General features: G+C 42.6%; 1 protein-coding gene across 1 annotated transcript in view; it reads left to right on the forward strand.

Annotated features, from left to right (window-relative positions):
• The first annotated feature begins 210 nt into the window (after positions 1-210).
• LOC117716910 (acyl-CoA desaturase 3) overlaps positions 211-17,458 on the forward strand; it is a 41,476-nt gene continuing 24,228 nt past the window's right edge. The window contains exons 1-2 of the mRNA XM_034514029.2: positions 211-405; positions 16,977-17,259. Coding sequence (XP_034369920.2) covers positions 379-405; positions 16,977-17,259 — 310 coding nt within the window. The 5' untranslated portion in view covers positions 211-378. The remainder of the gene's footprint in view (positions 406-16,976; positions 17,260-17,458) is intronic.

Genomic DNA, 17,458 nt, shown 5'->3' on the forward strand with positions numbered 1-17,458 from the left:
ATTGCCTCCTGGCCTCCCGCACACTCACCTCAACCCAGGGCTGGACTTAGGCCAGTCATCTCTGCACACCTTGTCCCAATACTGGCAGCAGATGAAAGGTACATGAGGAAATACATGAGGAAATAGGAGGCAGTCACTCAGTGCCAGCCAGAGCCCTTAAATCTGCTGCTTTTGGAGAGGACACACACAATCACACACACCCTCCCAAGGGTGAACTTGGACAACCACCTGGGTGGAAGGCACAGGGGAAGGTTTTGTGGCAACACCTAACTTGTTTTGCAGAAATAGAATCTGCTGCAGAAGCCTCCTCTGCCCTGCAGTCCCAGACGCCACAATTTTAAGTCCTTGGAAGATCTTTTCAGCATCCAAGAACGAGCAATGCCAGGGCACTTGCTGCAAGAAGAGGTGAGCTTCCATGCAATGAATCCCTTTCAGTGTGTGCAAACCCAGACTGAGCCTCTAGTGAATTATCTGGTGTGGAAGATTTGAGAATCCCTTTAAAAGCTGTGTCGCCTTCCACTGTTGGAGGATGTGGGGCTCTAATCTGCAAATTTGATCCTCCGACGTTTTTTTTTTTTTTTCTTTTTCCTCTTTCATGTGTGTTTGTACTGTGCATGTGTGTGAGTGTGTGTCTACATGTTTATAGGTATATGTGTGTGGGGATGTAACTGCTTGTATGCAGATATGAGTGTAGAGACCCATGGTTGATGTTGGGAGTCATCGTTGATCATTTTTAAGATTTATTTTCATTTTTATGCATATGGGTGGTTTTTCTGCATGTATGTGTGAGTACCGCATGCATGCCTGGTACCCAGATAGGCCAGAGCAGGGCAATAGGTGTTCTGGAACTATAGTGATGGACGGTTGTTAGCCTCTATGTGGGAACTGAACCTGGTTGCTCTGCAAAAGCATCAAATGCTTTTAACTGCCCCATTCCAAGGATTCTCTGATTCACTGAGGCAAATTTCCTCAGTCAAGCTAGAACCCACTGATATAGCCAGTTTTGTTTTGCCATCCACCAGACCTTCCATCTGGCTGCCATGCCCAACAGAACTTATATGAGTTCTAGACAGCTGAACTCCAGTCCATGTGGCCATGTGGCAAGCATTTTAACCACTGAGTCATGTCTCCAACCCCCAACCTGTGTTTCTTAAGCTTGTCAAAAAGAAAACCCACAACACACTTACAGATCTAATTGGAGAGCCTTGCATTCTTCAAAATATGGTAAAGGCTACTCTTGAGCAACTGAAAAACCCTGGATTTGACAAGAAAGAAGCAGATAAAATTAAAAAGAAAACTGTAAAAATGCACTTGACACATGATTGCTGCAGCCTGGACTTAAGGTTTGTCTCTGGGGAAAAGCTATGCATACTAGCTAGCCCTTGGTAGTTAGCTCATCAAGATGCCACTCTCTAAGAGAGTCCTGACTAGGAGATTTAAGTTTATATGTGTTCTTTAAGTGGGTAACGAGAAACACAAATGGATGCAGAATTTTAAAGAAGGAAAAGGAAGAGCCAGGTGGGGGTGATGCACGCCTTTTATCCCAGCTATCAGAAGGCAGAGGCAGGCGAATTTCTGTGAGTTTGAGGCCAGCCTGGTCTACAGAGTGAGTTCCAGAACAGTCAGAGCTATAGAGAGAAACCTTGTCTTGAAAAACAAAGAAAGAGAGAGAGAGAGAGAGAGAGAGAGAGAGAGAGAGAGAGAGAGGAAGGAAGGAAGGAAGAAAGAAAGAAAGAAAGAAAGAAAGAAAGAAAGAAAGAAAGAAAGAAAGAGGTCATAAAATATGATGAATTTTATGAAGGATCAAACAGTTGAGCCTACAGGTAATTCAGAAGCCTGTTAAACAAATCAATTAGGTGCCAAAATGATTTATCTTGAGGAATTGGTTTTCCAATTTAGCTGCTTCATGTCGCTTTCTGTGCACGTGCGTGCACATATCACAGAACATATAGGTCAGAGAAAAACCTCAGGTGCTGGTCCTTACCTTCTGTCTTTTGTGGGTTTGTTGTTGTTGTTGTTTTGAGACGGTCTGTTTTTCCACTTCATATGGCAAGCTAGCTAACCAGCAAGCTTCTGGGAATCTCCTGTCTCCACCTCCCCTTCCTGTACAAGTACAGGGATTCCAGACATTTTGCTACTGTTGCTGGCTTTTTAAGTGGTTTCTATGGATTTGAACACAGATGCTCACACTCCCTCAGTAGACACTTCTCCCCACTGAGCCTTCTCTGCAGCCTTATAAAGGATCCTTAAGAAGAGGCAAAAAAATTTTTGTTTAACATTGTTCCGGAAATTTCTGAACATAGACAGGTATCGCGACTGACCTAATTTGAGTCTTTCTTCCCCCGGGCTGCAAATGAACCCATGTCCTGGCCTACACTAAGCCACTTTCGCTGGTATTTACAGGTTCTAGTGTCTGATATTGAGATGTATAAAAAAGTAGCTGTAAAGTGGAAAACTCATTTCTTAGAAATTAAAAGATTCCATTTTGACAGTGAATCTTGGGTCTCTCAGAGCTAAGACTCTAAGGAGGAAACACCTTGGAATTTTGGTCTTGTCAGACTTTCACAGTATTCCTTCATTGCGAGGGTGTTTTCTCAAGTCCTATTCTGTTCCACATATCTTCTGCCTGAGGTAGAGTTAATTTTAGTTGACATGTGTCTTAAATGCTCTTACATGTTCAAAGCAAGTCGACTGGTCAACCTATGATTTAGTTCTGAGATCTCCTTGACATACTTAGCCAGCAACTTTTCCTACCTAACTAAGTAAGGGATATATCTAAGAGTTAATTGCACGGATGCAACATCTACAACATAGAGAATTTACCTAGGACCCAGCACCAGGAAAAAACCTAACTGCAGCTCACATCCAGGCAGTAGAGTAGCCAAGGCCCCTTCAATTCCCCGAAGGCAACTGCAACCCGAAAATATTAAATCATCTAGAAGTAAATAATTCAAAAGTTTGAGTGTTTTGAGATAGGCCTTTGATATGACCCTAAGGTTGGCCTGAACCTGTGATCCCCTGCATCAGCCTCCTGAGGGCTGGGAGTAAGCACACTGCTACCATGACTGGCCCATCCATTTAAACTGTACATGATTTTTGTCAGTAGCCCCGAGGGTCAGCTGTTTAGCTTCACGTTGTCAGTTATAGCAGCCTGAGGTTTTGGGGTTTTTTTGTTTTGTTTTGTTTTGTTTTTGAAAGGTCCCTACTCAGGGGAAGTGAGAGTTTCCAACTTTGTGGCAGAAAAGGATTTCAGAATGAGTCTGTATGAAGCAGGGTTGGAGATTATTTTTATTTTATTTTATTTTATTTTTATTTATTTTGAGACAGCATCTCTCTGTGTTAGATGAGGTGAGCTTCTATCTCATAAAGTTCTGCCTGCCTCTGCCTCTCAAGTGCTGGGACTAAAGGCATGCGCCACCATGCCAAGGTGAGTCAGAGCTTATTAAGAGAAGGTTTTAATGATGGACACAGTGGTGCACATCTGTAATCCCAGCGCCCGGGAGACATAATCAGGCAGACCTCCATGAGGCCAGCCTAGTCTATATAGTGAGTTTTATAGTGAGACTTGTGGCAGAATCTGTCTCAGAAAGCAACGGCAACAAAATTGTTTCGATTTAGCTTGGTGTGTATGTGTGTGTGTGTGTGTGTGTGTGTGTGTGTGTGTGTGTGTGTGAAAGAGAGAGAGAGAGAGAGAGAGAGAGAGAGAGAGAGAGAGAGAGATTACACCATTCAAAGAATTTTTACAGAACTTGTTTTCTTCTTTTACTAATTGAGATCATAGAGTAGTGTCTGAGGACAGTTGTGTTTAGATGAAAATTAAAAAGCAAAGGCAAGTCAAGGGTTAAAGAAAGGCATCCTTACTGTATTAGGTCACAAGGGAATTAAAACATGTTTTTACTGTAAACAAAGTTTATTGTCTTGTTTGTGAGATTTTCAGAAAGTTCTGGGTTTATAACTGGCTGGGAATAAGTTAAGATCACATATATTTTAGCTTAAGCACTGCTATTTCATTACTCTTATTTGAAATATCCCTATGAAAAAAGAGAATCTTGTTGCTGGGCATGTGTTTGTGGTTAGGAAAATCACAAGAGTCCTTCAGACACATATGGCTGTGGTGAGTGTGGTGTCCAACCTAGAACACCTTGGGGCTAATAGGGGAGCATGTAGAGAATGAATCAGGTGTTTGTCCCTTCTCAGTAATCTTTCCTAGCTCAGGCATGGTGGCACATGTCTTTAATCCCCGCATTCGAGAAGAAGAGGTAGGCAGATGTCTGTGAGTTCCAGGCCAGCCTGGTCTACAGAATCAGTTCCAGGGCATCCAGGGCAATGTAGAGAGATCATGTCTCAGAAAACAATAACAAAACAAATTCTTCATTCTTCTTGTTCGGTGTTATTACCAATTAATTTCTCCAGAGACAAACCCTAAGACCATATAGGTGGCAAAAATTAATCTTTATTCTGCCTCTTTTAATATGCTTTTTTGTGCATGTGAGCCTGTGTGCTTGTGTGCGTGCATTCATGAATGAGAACGTTCATGTGGACATCCAGCCGGAATCCATTCTCCCTCCCACCGTATGGGCCCTGGAGAAGGAATCAGGCCCCCAGCCTTGGCAGCAAGCACCTTTACCTGCTAAGCCGCCTTACTAGTGTAACTGTGAATAGTGAAGGGTCTGCTCTGTGCTCCCTGGCAGGTGCACATATGCCTCTACATCCACCTAAGAGCTCTGAATTCACGAATGAAAGACACACATTCACAGCGTTATTTTTAATAAGCCTTACTAGCTCAGTGGTTGGGCACATCCAAATCTTCCTGGCTAGCACACACTCCCTCTGGTATTCCTGAGTTAACATTTCAAAATCTCTATTTTATCTTTGCTGCCCTGATTCCTTCTGGGCCACCCTGCCATGAAGCCGCTTTCCCTTTCTACCTACATTTCGGCCGTCTCAACTCCCCCACCCCACCCCATCCCCCCAACCTCTTTGTGGCGTGGTCAGTCCTTGGTTTGTCCTATGCCCCTCTCAAGGCAGAATCCCTTCTTCCTTCTCTGTTTTTCTTGCCCAGGAATTTTAAAACTCCTGCCTCTGTCACCGTGCCTAGCCTGGCCACTGGCTCTTTACTGATCAATCAAAAACCAGCTGGGGACAGAGACCCTCAGCATCTTGACAGGTGCTGAACAGGTCCCTCATGATTTGGGGGACCAAATTAAGACAAAGCATTAGAACCAACCCCCAATATATTAGCCCTTTGTTTTCTCATTATTAGCATCCATTAATTTACAGATGTTGTACTTTGTTGAAGTTAAGTCCCGGTTCTGCCTCCCAGCCCCAGGCTCCCAGAAGTAAGACCCAGATTCAAATTATATTTTAAAAATACCTTGGCCATATAGCTAGGCTCTCCTCTGACTAGATCATAACTGAAGATACCTGTTTACTTTAACCTACATTTGTCTCATGCCTGGTCGTCTGTGCCCAGGCACCATGCGGCCATGCACCTGGCTCTTCATTTCTTTGTGGGCTCCTCTCCCCACCTCCTACTCTCCCAGAGTTTTTTCTCCTCCCAATGTGACACTTCTATTTCCTTCCTAAACCACAGGCTGCAGGGTTTTTAATTGACAGGTGAGGCATCCATACAATACAAAAGATAATCTCTCTACAGAACTTCATTGACATTTTCATATATGTGTAGAGTATATGTTAATAACATCCCCATTACTCTCTTTTTTCCCACATCTCTATTACCTTATTCTTCCTAACCGCCCCCCCTCCTCCCCCGGGTGTGCATGCATGTGCATGTGTGTGATTAGTTTAATTAGAGCTGCTTATATGATCGTGTGTAAGTGAGGGGTCATTTACAGGAACATGGGCAATTACCATTGGCCTACACCAGTGGAAAAATGCTGCCCAATAGCCATTTACTGCTAACAGCTCCTCAGGGAGGAGCATGGCCTTATGAGCTCCCCACCCACAGCAACCATTGATAAATCCTATAAACAACCCCCCCATACCTTTTAATTTACATTGTTAAGGCCAGCTGAGGGTTCCTAGGGACTTAGAAAGAACTTCATTAGATTTTTTTTCTGTTAGTTGGGTCATCTGTGGGGATGTACTAGTGTCTTGCTGGCCCTATATCAGGTGTGGCTTGCCTTAGAAGTTCTGATGGCATTTCTCTCTGCAATGACCCTCCTCTGCAAAATGTACCCCAACTAGTAGACTTCAACCTCTGGAGTCTCTATAGTGTCTCTTATCAAGAGAATGGGTGACTTACCTGAAGTATAGGATCCTTTCAGACGTATCTCATCACCCTACAGGAACTAGACGACCTAAAACAGAGGTAAAAACATTGACTATCTGCTTACCTTCTTTATCCTCATGGGTTCCTAAGTAAGGTTGTGAACTACCCAGATGAGTAGTAACAGTAGTCTTCAAAAAAATTTTTAGGGAATTTTATATATTATGTATGGTGTTTGTATGTGAGTTATGTGAGTGTGTATTCAAGTGCCTGTGAAGGCCAGAAGAGGGCATCGGATGCCCTGGAGGTGGATACCAGGCAGCTGTGAGCCCCCTGATGTAAGTGCTTGAAGCCACAATCCTTTGCAAGTGCAACAAGCACTCTATCTTGGAGTTTCTATTGCTGTGATAAAAGATAGCATTGTTAATTGGCTTAACTTGTTGTGTAACATGACCTGATCTCACCATGAATTTGTTAAGTCAGTCATAAGCAGGGGTCCTGCTGCTGGGAGACAAAAGCCAACAGGGTCTTTGTTTTAAGCTGCCAGGTTTTAAATCTTGAATTAGGAAGGTGAGGAAGAAGTTGGCCATATTGGACATTTGCTACCTTTTATTATCTAGCCTTGACCCCTCTCCCTCTCTGCTTGTCTATCAGGGAGTCTATCTAAATCCTAGTCTCTCTCTGAGGAATAATCACCTACTTAGGTGAGAAACAGGGCATTAAGATTGCCTCTTATAGAAGGGGACAGTTTAGAAAGCCTTGAGCTAGATAATCTGAAAATAAGATTTAGCTGGGTGCAGATAGTGTCACATGCCTTTAATCCCAGCATTTTGGAGACAGAGACAGGCAGATTTCTGTAAGTCAGAGGTTAGCCTGGTCTAGCAGAGGCTAGCCTGGAACATAGTGAGATCCAGGACAGCCAGGCCAGGGCTATATAGAGACACCCTGCCTCCAGAAGGAAAAAAAAAACCCTAAGTATTTGACACGTATGTGTACAGGGAGCTCACCACTCAGACACAGCTTATAGCAAATTGCAATTCTTTATTCCAGCTGGCTGCAACTACACTCAGGTATTCAGGCCTGAAGTGTAGCATCAAATGTCCAGAGCACAAGGGGTTTGAAGGCAAAAACAAGGTCTTATTATCTTGCTCCTGCTCCTTCTCAGAAGCAAACAGTTAACAGAAGCTAAGATAAGCAGTTAGCTGGAGGGAGTTCCCTACAGGCAGGCAGTCTTAACAGAAACTAAGGTAAGCCAGCTGGGACATCCTGGCCTGGGGGGTTCCTAGAACACGGTTGAGCAGTTTGCTGTGGAGTTCCCCATCAAGGAGATTAAAGTCTAGACAAACCTGAAATGGCCTCAGCAGGAATACAAGATGGAGGAGCTTCTGTCCTGTCTGACCCTGTCTCAGTCCTACCAGGCAGTTCAGCGTGTCACATCTCCACCTAAGACCATATACAGCACTCAGATCCTGATATTTGATTTGGGTCAGTAATCAAAATCCTGAAACTTTAGTCCATGGTTTTACAAGCTATTTTAAAGAAGGATCCAACCACGATGACCCTTAGTACTGATATTTAAGTAGCCTCCCAGTACTACCCAGACCGGCTCATTTCTCATACCAGAATTCTAGGGAAAAGCCTCAGCTTTAGGTCCCACTATATAACCCTGGCAGGAAGAGAGACTTTCCAAACACACAACAGTATCCTTCCTTTTGGTTACATACCCCAAAGAGTTAAAACATCCTCGGGTATCCCATGCTGAGGGAAGGGAAAAGTTGTCTTCTAGGAAGAGATTTCACATAGTATTGACAACAAGGGGTCAATACCGGGGAAGATCACACCTGACTGGGGCTGTATTATTACCCAGTTCTTTCCTTCTGTTTAAATATAATCCTCATGTCAATACTCAAAAAGATAGGTTGGCATGGCTGGCAATGTGTGACCGGATTCAGGGTCACCAACTGTGTCCCAACACCAACTGTGTCCCAACAAGCCAGGTTCAGCTACCTACTCTTAATAAGCTAGTCAAAAGAGTCAAGTTAAGGGTGAAAAGCAGAAATTGGCACGTACTCAATGTGGCCATGTTGGGATGAAAATCAGGAAATTCACTAAGCCCGTTGTCAGAGTCCTGATATGAGGTTGAGAGGTTTAAAGAGAAGGCAAGAGATATGTGTGATTAAATAGTTCTAGTCATGGTGTGGTCCTGCCTATCACTGACCCAGCACTGTCCTGACTCTGGTATTTTCTGGGGAGCCTGAGAAGCTTGACACTGTTGGAAATCCCTCCCCCCTCTTCAAGAGAGGGGAATCTAAAGATGTTTTACCTTTTCATTTGGCTAGCACTGGCTGCTTTTTACCACTGCTGTCCACAACTTGAGGACCCGGATTCTCTTCTTTTCTCAGCCAGAAGTTTTTCCAGGCTGTTCAGCTTCATTCTGAGCTAATTTGAACTTCCGAGATTTGTTCAATGGGAAGACTGGGTTGCTTGTTTGGTGGGCTCTTCTGAGCCATCAGGGTTCTGCCGAACCACTTGGGTGACTGCCATTTGTGTGACAAGCCTAGTCTTTGTAAACTTAAATCCTACCGAGCGATGTAGGCATCTGCTGGGAAGCAAGCTTGAGCTGTGTTGGTTATCCTCTGTCCCACAAAGGGATATAAGGGACAGAGGAGAGCTCTGCTGTACTTTGTGTAGCTGTGAAAAATATCAGGTCTGGATTATCTTGGTTCAGTTTCTTTAGTAGTCAATGGTAATAGAAAATGAGATATCATAAAAAATGCTTTGTGTTAATCAAAATACCTTTAAATAGTGTACATTAAATTATTTTTGAGACAGTCTTACTATGTACCCTGCATGACCTGGAACTTGCTATGTAGACCAGGCTGGCCTTGAACCCACAGAGATCTGCCTGATGATTCCTCTCAAATGCTAGGATTGAAGGTGAGGATCACCAAAGCTGGCTTAAAAATTTAAATTAAATTTTTGATATAAGTTTCTTCTTTAAGAATATTCATATATGCAGTGTATAAATATGAGATATTTATTAAGACTATAATTCACATAAAATAATATTATTGGTTTAAAAACACAACTGACTTCTCCAAGGGGATAGGAGAGAGTTTATTCTGGAGCCAAATATGATTGACTATGGCCTGAGAGCACTGATTTAGGTCACCCCAATTTCCATGTCCCCACATAGAAGTAGTTTTAGGAAGTTTTTTTACAGTAACAGGACAAAGAAAGTCATAAATCAAGATGTTTTCTCAGTACATTGTGGAAACACCAGAGAGGCAGGTTTCAGCAAAGCAGGAAACTCTGGGATAGGCCTCAGATGCAGTCTCATGACACTCTTGGTCTTGGATAGGTGAAAGCTACCTGATAATCACAAAAGAGGTTAGAACATGCCAAGAGGTGGAAAAGCTATAGCTAGCTAATAATGGGATAAAGATTCCCTTGTAGGTAGGGTGTGCAGACGTAGTTGGGCCATACCCATTATTGTGGGTTCAAGCACCCAAAAGATGAGTCCCAATTAATTTACAATTATATTTGCTCTCATTATAAGCAAGTTCTGTCACATGTGTATGTTGATAGTCCACATGGCATATTAAATCCTGAATAAATATCAGGGCTGTAACCCACGCTGAATAGTTAAAGAGAGCCCATTTGGGACTCTGGGTAGTTAGAGGAACCTGCTTCCAGAAACAGGTTCAGAAGGATGTAACCAAGCCATTGGGTAAAACAGCATAAATCCAGAAGGCATCGGACTTACCAGCTTGGATCTAATTGCCACTATAGCTGCTGGGTTGTTTGAGACAGGTTGTTTTAAAAAATAAAAAATAAAAACTGGCTAGCATTTAAAGTAGCCAGGATTTTCCCCTTTGGCTACATGCCTTCTCTGTCTAGTTTCAGCCATTGCTGGCCTCCATCTCATGCTTGGCTGTCAAACACTGCTGTCAGCTGCTAAACTGGCAGCCAGCTTACACAGAAAGGCTGCTGGGAAAGGGTCATCTCAGCAGCCAGCCCTGACCCATAACTCTCCTCCTCCCCGTTACACTCTGAGGTATCTGCCCTTCTTTGAAAACTCTCCCTACTTCCCACCCGCCCCTCCCCCACCCCTTAATAATTTCTGTGGATATTCCAAATGAAACACATAAATCTAAATATTCAAATCTAACACCAAAGAAAGGAAAGAAAGCAGATGACATTTGTCTTCTACGTCTGGATACCTGAGTTACCTCAATCAGAACTGTTGTTTCCAGCCTGCTCTATTTACCTGCTAATTTCATAACTCTATTCTTCATAACATCCGAATAATACTCCACTGTGTAAATATACTACATTTCATTCTCCACTCATCTGTTGACTGACAGCTAGGCTGGTTCGATTTTCAAGCTATCATGAGCAGAGCAGCAATGATAATCAACTATCTCTGTAGCAGGATTGTCGTCTTTTGAGTAGATGGCCAAGAGTAATATAGCTGGATCATGTGTCATGTCTCTTTCTAGCTTCTTCTTCTTCTTCTTCTTCTTCTTCTTCTTCTTCTTCTTCTTCTTCTTCTTCTTCTTCTTCTTCTTCTTCTTCTTCTTCTTCTTTTTAGATTTACTTACTTATTTTATGTATGTGAGTACACTGTTACTCTCTTCAGACACACCAGAAGAGGGCATCAGATCCCATTACAGATGGTTGTGAGCCACCATGTGGTTGCTGGGAACTGAACTCAGGACCTCTGGAAGAGCAGTCAGTGCTCTTAACCACTGAGTCATCTCTCCACTTGGTTGTTTGCTTTTTGAGGACTTCTGTACTGATTCCCACGGTGGCTGCACCAGTTCACATTCCCATCAGCTGTGAATGTGTGTTCCCCTTTCTCCACAACCAGGACTGGTCATCATTTCTTGTTTGTTTATTTTTATCTTAGCCATTCGGATTGATAAGATGGTAAGATGAAATCTCAAAGCAGTTTTAATTTGCATTTCTCTGGTGGCTAAGAATGTTGAACGTTTTAAAAATTGTTTTTTAAAGATTTATTATTTTTTATCTCATGTGTGTTGTCTGTATGTAACATATGCACCAGATACATGTCTGGTGTCCACAGAGGTCAGAAGAGGGCATCTCATCTCTTGGAACTGGAGTTACAGATGGTTATGAGCTGCTGTGTGGGTGCTGGGAACTGAAGCAGGTCCTTTGCAAAAGCAACAATTACTTTAATTACTGAACCAGCTCTTTAGTCCATGTTAAACTCTAAAAAGAAAATTCTTAGTCATTTGTATTTTATCCTTGAAAACTTTATGCTTCATTTTTTCATGCCCCACTTTTAAATTTTGATTTGTTTCTGTTTTTTTTCTGTTTTTTTTTTTTTCTTTCTCCATTTATTATTTTTTAATAAGTAAGGATCTATGTGACCCTGGCTGTCATGGATATCAGCATGTGAACTAGGCTGGCCTTGCACTCAAAGAATCCCCCTGCCTCTCCTCCCAAGTGCTGGGATTAAAGACAATTTTTTTAAATGCTTAGGTTTTGAATTATTTGTATATTCTAGAGACTAACCCTCTGTCAGATGTGTAGTTGGTAATAATTTTTTCCCAGACTCTGGGATGCCTACTTACTACAAGACGGTGCCCATTGATGTGTAGAAGTCTTTAGTTTCATGGTGTCCCATATGTCATGCCTGAGCTACTGAGAGCCCGACCAGAAAGTTCTTTCCTGTGCCAAGTTCAAGAGTATTCCGAATTTCTTTTTCTCTCTCAGTTTTAGGACATCTCAGTTTTAGTCCATGATTCACTCAGAGTTGAGTTTTGTGCAGGGCTAGAGAAGGATTTTGTTTCATTTATTTTTCTCCATGTAGTTATCCAGTTTGACCAAGCACCATTTACTGAAGATAGTGTCTTTTCTCAAGTGTGTATTGTTGGCCTCTTGGTTAAAAATTAGTGGCCTTAGGGTTTTGGACTCATATGAAGATGCTCAAGTTTATTACATTAATTACTGTGTCTGTTTTTATGCTGGTACCACAGTCTTTTTATCACTACAGCTCTGTGGTCTAGCTTGAAATGTGGGATGATGATACCTTCAGCAGATTTTGTTTATTTTGTTTTGTTTCTATTCTTTGTCATTTAGCTCTTCTTGTTCTTCTTGTTCTTGTTCTTCTTGTTCTTGTTCTTCTTGTTCTTGTTCTCGTTCTCCTTCTTCTCCTTCTCCTCCTCTTCCTCCTTCTTCTTCTCCCTCTCCTTCTTCTTTTTTAATTTAATTTTTATTGAATATTATATTTATATTTCAGATTTTATCCCCTTACCCCATTCCCCCCACCACCCAGGAACCTCCTATCCCATCCCCCCTCCTCATGCTTCTATGAGGATGTGGCCCCACCTACCCTCCCACTCACACCTCCCTACCCTCGAATTCCCCCCCCCCTACTCAGTGTTCAGCCTTCATGGGACCAAGGATCTCCTCTCCCATCTATGCCCGACAAGGCCATCCTCCCCTACATATACAGATGGAGTCATGGGTCCCTCACTATGTGCTCCCTGGCTGGTGGTTTAGACCCTGGGGAGCTCTGGTTGGTTGGTATTATTGCTCTCCTCATGGGGCCACAAACTCTTTCAGCTCCTTCAGTCTTCTCTCTAACTCCTCCATTGGGAAACCCTTGATCAGATCAGTGGTTAGCTGTGAGCATCTGCCTCTGAATGTGTCAGACTCTGGCAGACCTCTAAGGAGACAGCTATAGCAGGCTCCTGTCAGCATGCACTTCCTGACATCCACATCAGTGTCTACCTTTGATGACTGCACATGGGATGGATACCCAGGTGGAATGGTCTCCAGATGGCCTCTCCTTCAGTTTCTGTCCTACACTTTGTCTCCATATTTGCTCCCATGAGTATTTTGTTACTCCTTCTAAATAGGACATCCACACTTGGTCTTCCTTCTTCATGAGCTTCATGTGTTCTGTGAGTTGAATCTTGGCTATTTCACGCTTTTGGGCTAATATCCGCTTATCAGTGAGTAGATACCATGTGTGTTCTTTTGTGCTTGGGTTACTTCACTCATGATGATATTTTCTAGTTCTATCCATTTACCTAAGAATTTCTCGAATTCATTATTTTTAATAGCTGAGTAATACTCCATTATGTAAATGTACCACATTTTTTGTATCCATTCCTCTGTTGAAGGACATCTGGGTTCTTTCCAGCTTCTGGCTATTATAAATAAGGCTGCTATGAACATAGTGGAGCATATGTCCTTGTTATATGTTGGAGTATCTTCTGGGTATATGCCCAAGAGTGGTATAACTGGATCCTCAGGTAATGCTATGTCTAATTTTCTGAGAAACCGCCAGACTGATTTCGAGAGTGATTGTACCAGCTTGCAAAACCACCAACAATGGAGGAGTGTTCCTCTTTCTCCACATCCTCGCCAGCATCTATCACCTGAATTTTTGATCTTAGCCATTCTGACCAGTGTAAGGTGGTATCTCGTGTTGTTTTGATTTGCATTTCCCTGATGACTAGGGATGTTGAGCATTTCTTAAGGTATTTTCAGCCATTTGAGTTTCCTCAGTTGAAAATTCTTTGTTTAGCTCTGTACCCCCTTTTTAATCAGGTTATTTGGTTGTCTGGAGTATAATTTCTTGAGTTCTTTGTATATATTGGATATTAGCCCTCTAATCCAAAATGTAGAATTGGTAAAGATCTTTTCCCAATCTGTCGGCTGCTGTTTTGTCTTATTGACAGTGTCTTTTGCCTTACAGAAGTTTTGCAATTTTCTGAGGTCCCATTTGTCAATTCTTGATCTTAGATAATAAGCCATTGTGTTCTGTTCAGGAAATATTCCCCTGTGCCTGGGTATTCGAGGGTCTTCTCCACCTTCTCTTCTATTAGTTTCAGTGTATCTGGTTTTATGTGAAGGTCCTTTATCCACTTGGACTTGAGCTTTGTACAAGGAGATAGAATGGATTAATTTGCATCCTTCTACATGTTGACCTCCAGTTGAACCAGCACCTTTTGCTGAAAATGCTGTCCTTTTTCCACTGGATGGTTTTAGCTCCTTTGTCAAAGATCAAGTGATCATAGGTGTGTGGGTTCATTTCTGGGTCTTCAATTCTATTCCATTGATCTTCCTGCCTGTCTCTGTACCAATACCATGCAGTTTTAATCACTATTGCTCTGTAGTACAGCTTGAGGTCCAGGATGGTGATTCCCCCAGAAGTTCTTTTATTGTTGAGAATAGTTCTCACTATCCTAGGTTTTTTGTTATTCCAAATGAATTTGCAAATTGCTCTTTCTATTTCTTTGAAGAATTGAGTTGGAATTTTGATGGGGATTGCATTGAATTTGTAGATTGCTTTTGGCAAGATGTCCATTTTTACTAAATTAATCCTGCCAATCCATGAGCATGGGAGATCTTTCCATCTCCTTCTTCTTCTCCTCCTCCTCCCCTTTCCACCTCTTCTCTCTGCCTCCTTTCCTGCCTCTTTTTTCTGTTTCCATATAAATTTAAGATCAACTTTCTGGTTTCTGTGAAGAATTGCTTTGAAATTTTGATGGAGATTGCATGGAATTCATAGATTGCTCTTTCACAGTATTAATCCAATAAACACAGGAGGTCTTTATATCTTCTGATATCTTCTCTAATTTCTTTTTTCAGTGATTAAAATGGTCATTGTACTAGTCTTTCACTTCCTCTTGCGAGGCTGTCATGACAGTATTGTTTCTCTGATTCTTTTCTCAGGATCCTTGACATTTGTGTATTGGAAGACTAGTGATTGTGGATTAAAACAAAACTCTAAAACATTTAATCAAAAAGGAATGGTTTTATGGAAGCTTCCAAAGGATGGAAACAACCAGTGGTCCTGTCCAACTATGACACCTATGAACCACAATAACGACCAGCATAGCATGATAACCCTAAGAATACAGTAGTGGCACACACACACACACACACACACACACACACACACACACCTTGGTAGTAACCAACAGCTCAATAAGGAAAATCATATCTGGTACTGGCAACTCAGATGACTAACTACTCAGGACGAATGAAGTCATGAGTCTAGGAAAAGAACCTACAACTGACACTTTACTAAACAAATATAATTCCTAACTACATTCTAAATATTTGCCCTTGAACCCAGATATAAGTATAGTCCTCACCCACCCCATCAAGGAAATTTCTCTTTGCTACAGATACAGATCATTATAGAAAACTACAACCAATCAAAATACAGAGTTACAGAGCCCAGTCCCCCAAGAATACATCTTTTAATGCAATACATCCACAGAGCAACACTGTTACGCTTTCCCATTTTCTTAGTTCCATCTCAAAAAGAGTAACTTTCTCTCTCTCTCTCTCTCTCTCTCTCTCTCTCTCTCTCTCTCTCTCTCTCTCTCTCTCTCTCTCTTGTTAGCAACCAAAACCCTAAACAAGTTTTTCCCAGACAGTTTAGACTTTTCCCTGGTTTTCTGAGGTACTCAACACCACTGCCTTCACCAGGCAGCAGCTTGTCAACCTTATGCATTCTTGGACCCTGACTTGGGGCCTTTTCTCCCATCGTCTCCATCTTCCTCCTCTTGGTAGTTGCTGAGATTTACAGCCTGCCTGTTTTGCTGTTTTTCTTTCAAAGGCTAATAAAATGGTCCTTAAGTTTCCTTTTGTGGCTACTTTTAACTATTAGCCATACTAAAACTCAGCAAGGGAACCCCAATTTCTATAGTAACAATATGGCCTCATGAAATAAATCTCCTGTCTCATGCTCTGTACTACGGTCTCTTTAATTGGTGTGCTGGGGACAGATGGCAGATGACCTAGCCTAGCTTGCTGGGGGCTACTAACAAGTCTAGCGACAGCCTCACTTTGGATTGGTCTGCTCTGTTGGGAACTAGTACAAGAATTCAATCCACAATGATTTTCCCTGTAGGGCACTGGAATCTTGAGTTGATGCTCCCGGGACTTGCAGGTGTCCTGTAGGTGAAGGAGAGACTGTTGAAAACTCCTGGATCACTTTTTCTATGTTATACTGCCATCCATTGGCCGAGATGTAGATGGCGTTTTGGACACTTAATTTCCAATTTGTTTGTTTGTTTGTTTGTTTGTTTGTTTCACAAGCTTTAAAGAATAACCTGGTTCTGTCTGTACCTTTGTGTGTACATGTGAGGCTTTCTTTTGCTTGCCAGTGATGTAAGAGGTTCACCCCTTCACCTCTACGTTTGACAACCAATCTCGGGGATTCGACGAGACCTTAGGGAAGGGGTCGAACGAATGAAAGGACAAGAGACACAAAGAATGAGAGCAAGTCTGAGGTTCTTGTCAAGCTCTGAAACTTTAATTTTGGGGGCAAGTTATAAAGACACAGCAAACCGGGAAGTTTGGGCAAGGGTCATTGCTTAGGGCTATCCTACTAGGGAATCCTTATCGCTCTAGACCTTCCCACTGTCATAATCTTATCACCCTAGACCATTCCACTGTCATAATCAGCTCCAAGGAAATGCCAGACGTTCTTTAAGTTCCTGGGACCTGAGACCTGTGAACGTCCTTTCTTAACCTTGTACTGACTAGAAACCTTGTACTGTTTCTAAAACAGCAGGTAATTTCCTGAGTTTGGCTCCCGGCAGACTTCCTCTTCCACTAGCCCTTAATTAAGCCAGACCCTGGAGTAGAGATTGGACCTCCAATGCACCCTGATGCTGTATGCCAGACAGAAGCGCCTTCTTCTGGAGTCTGCTCTCCTAATCCTAGTCTCTTCCCACTCCTTTCCTCATAGATGACTCCTTCCTACACAACCACCACTACCATCACAGCGCCTCTCTCTGGAGTCATGGAGAAAGGAAGAGAAAAATTAAAGACGATGCCTCTCTACCTGGAAGAAGACATCCGTCCTGAAATGAAAGAAGATATACACGACCCCACCTACCAGGATGAGGAGGGGCCCCCGCCCAAGCTGGAGTACGTCTGGAGGAATATCATCCTCATGGCCCTGCTGCACGTGGGAGCCCTGTACGGGATCACACTGGTTCCCTTCTGCAAGGTCTACACCTTGCTCTGGAGTAAGCACCTTTCTTTGTTCTGGGTTAGTGGGTGTCTCCAGTTTCCTCCCCTCTCTCTTATGAAGGGGTCTTGTAATGGGCAGTGTCCCCTCTGTGTCCAGGTTTCCCTTACCTTTTTTTGGTAAACTAACTGAACACAGCCTGGTTGGACTAGGAAGCAGGAGTGTCTGTTTTGTTCTCTCTCTCTCTCTCTCTCTCT

This window comes from Arvicanthis niloticus, chromosome 1 (assembly GCF_011762505.2).
Source record: "Arvicanthis niloticus isolate mArvNil1 chromosome 1, mArvNil1.pat.X, whole genome shotgun sequence".
NCBI lineage: Eukaryota > Metazoa > Chordata > Mammalia > Rodentia > Muridae > Arvicanthis > Arvicanthis niloticus.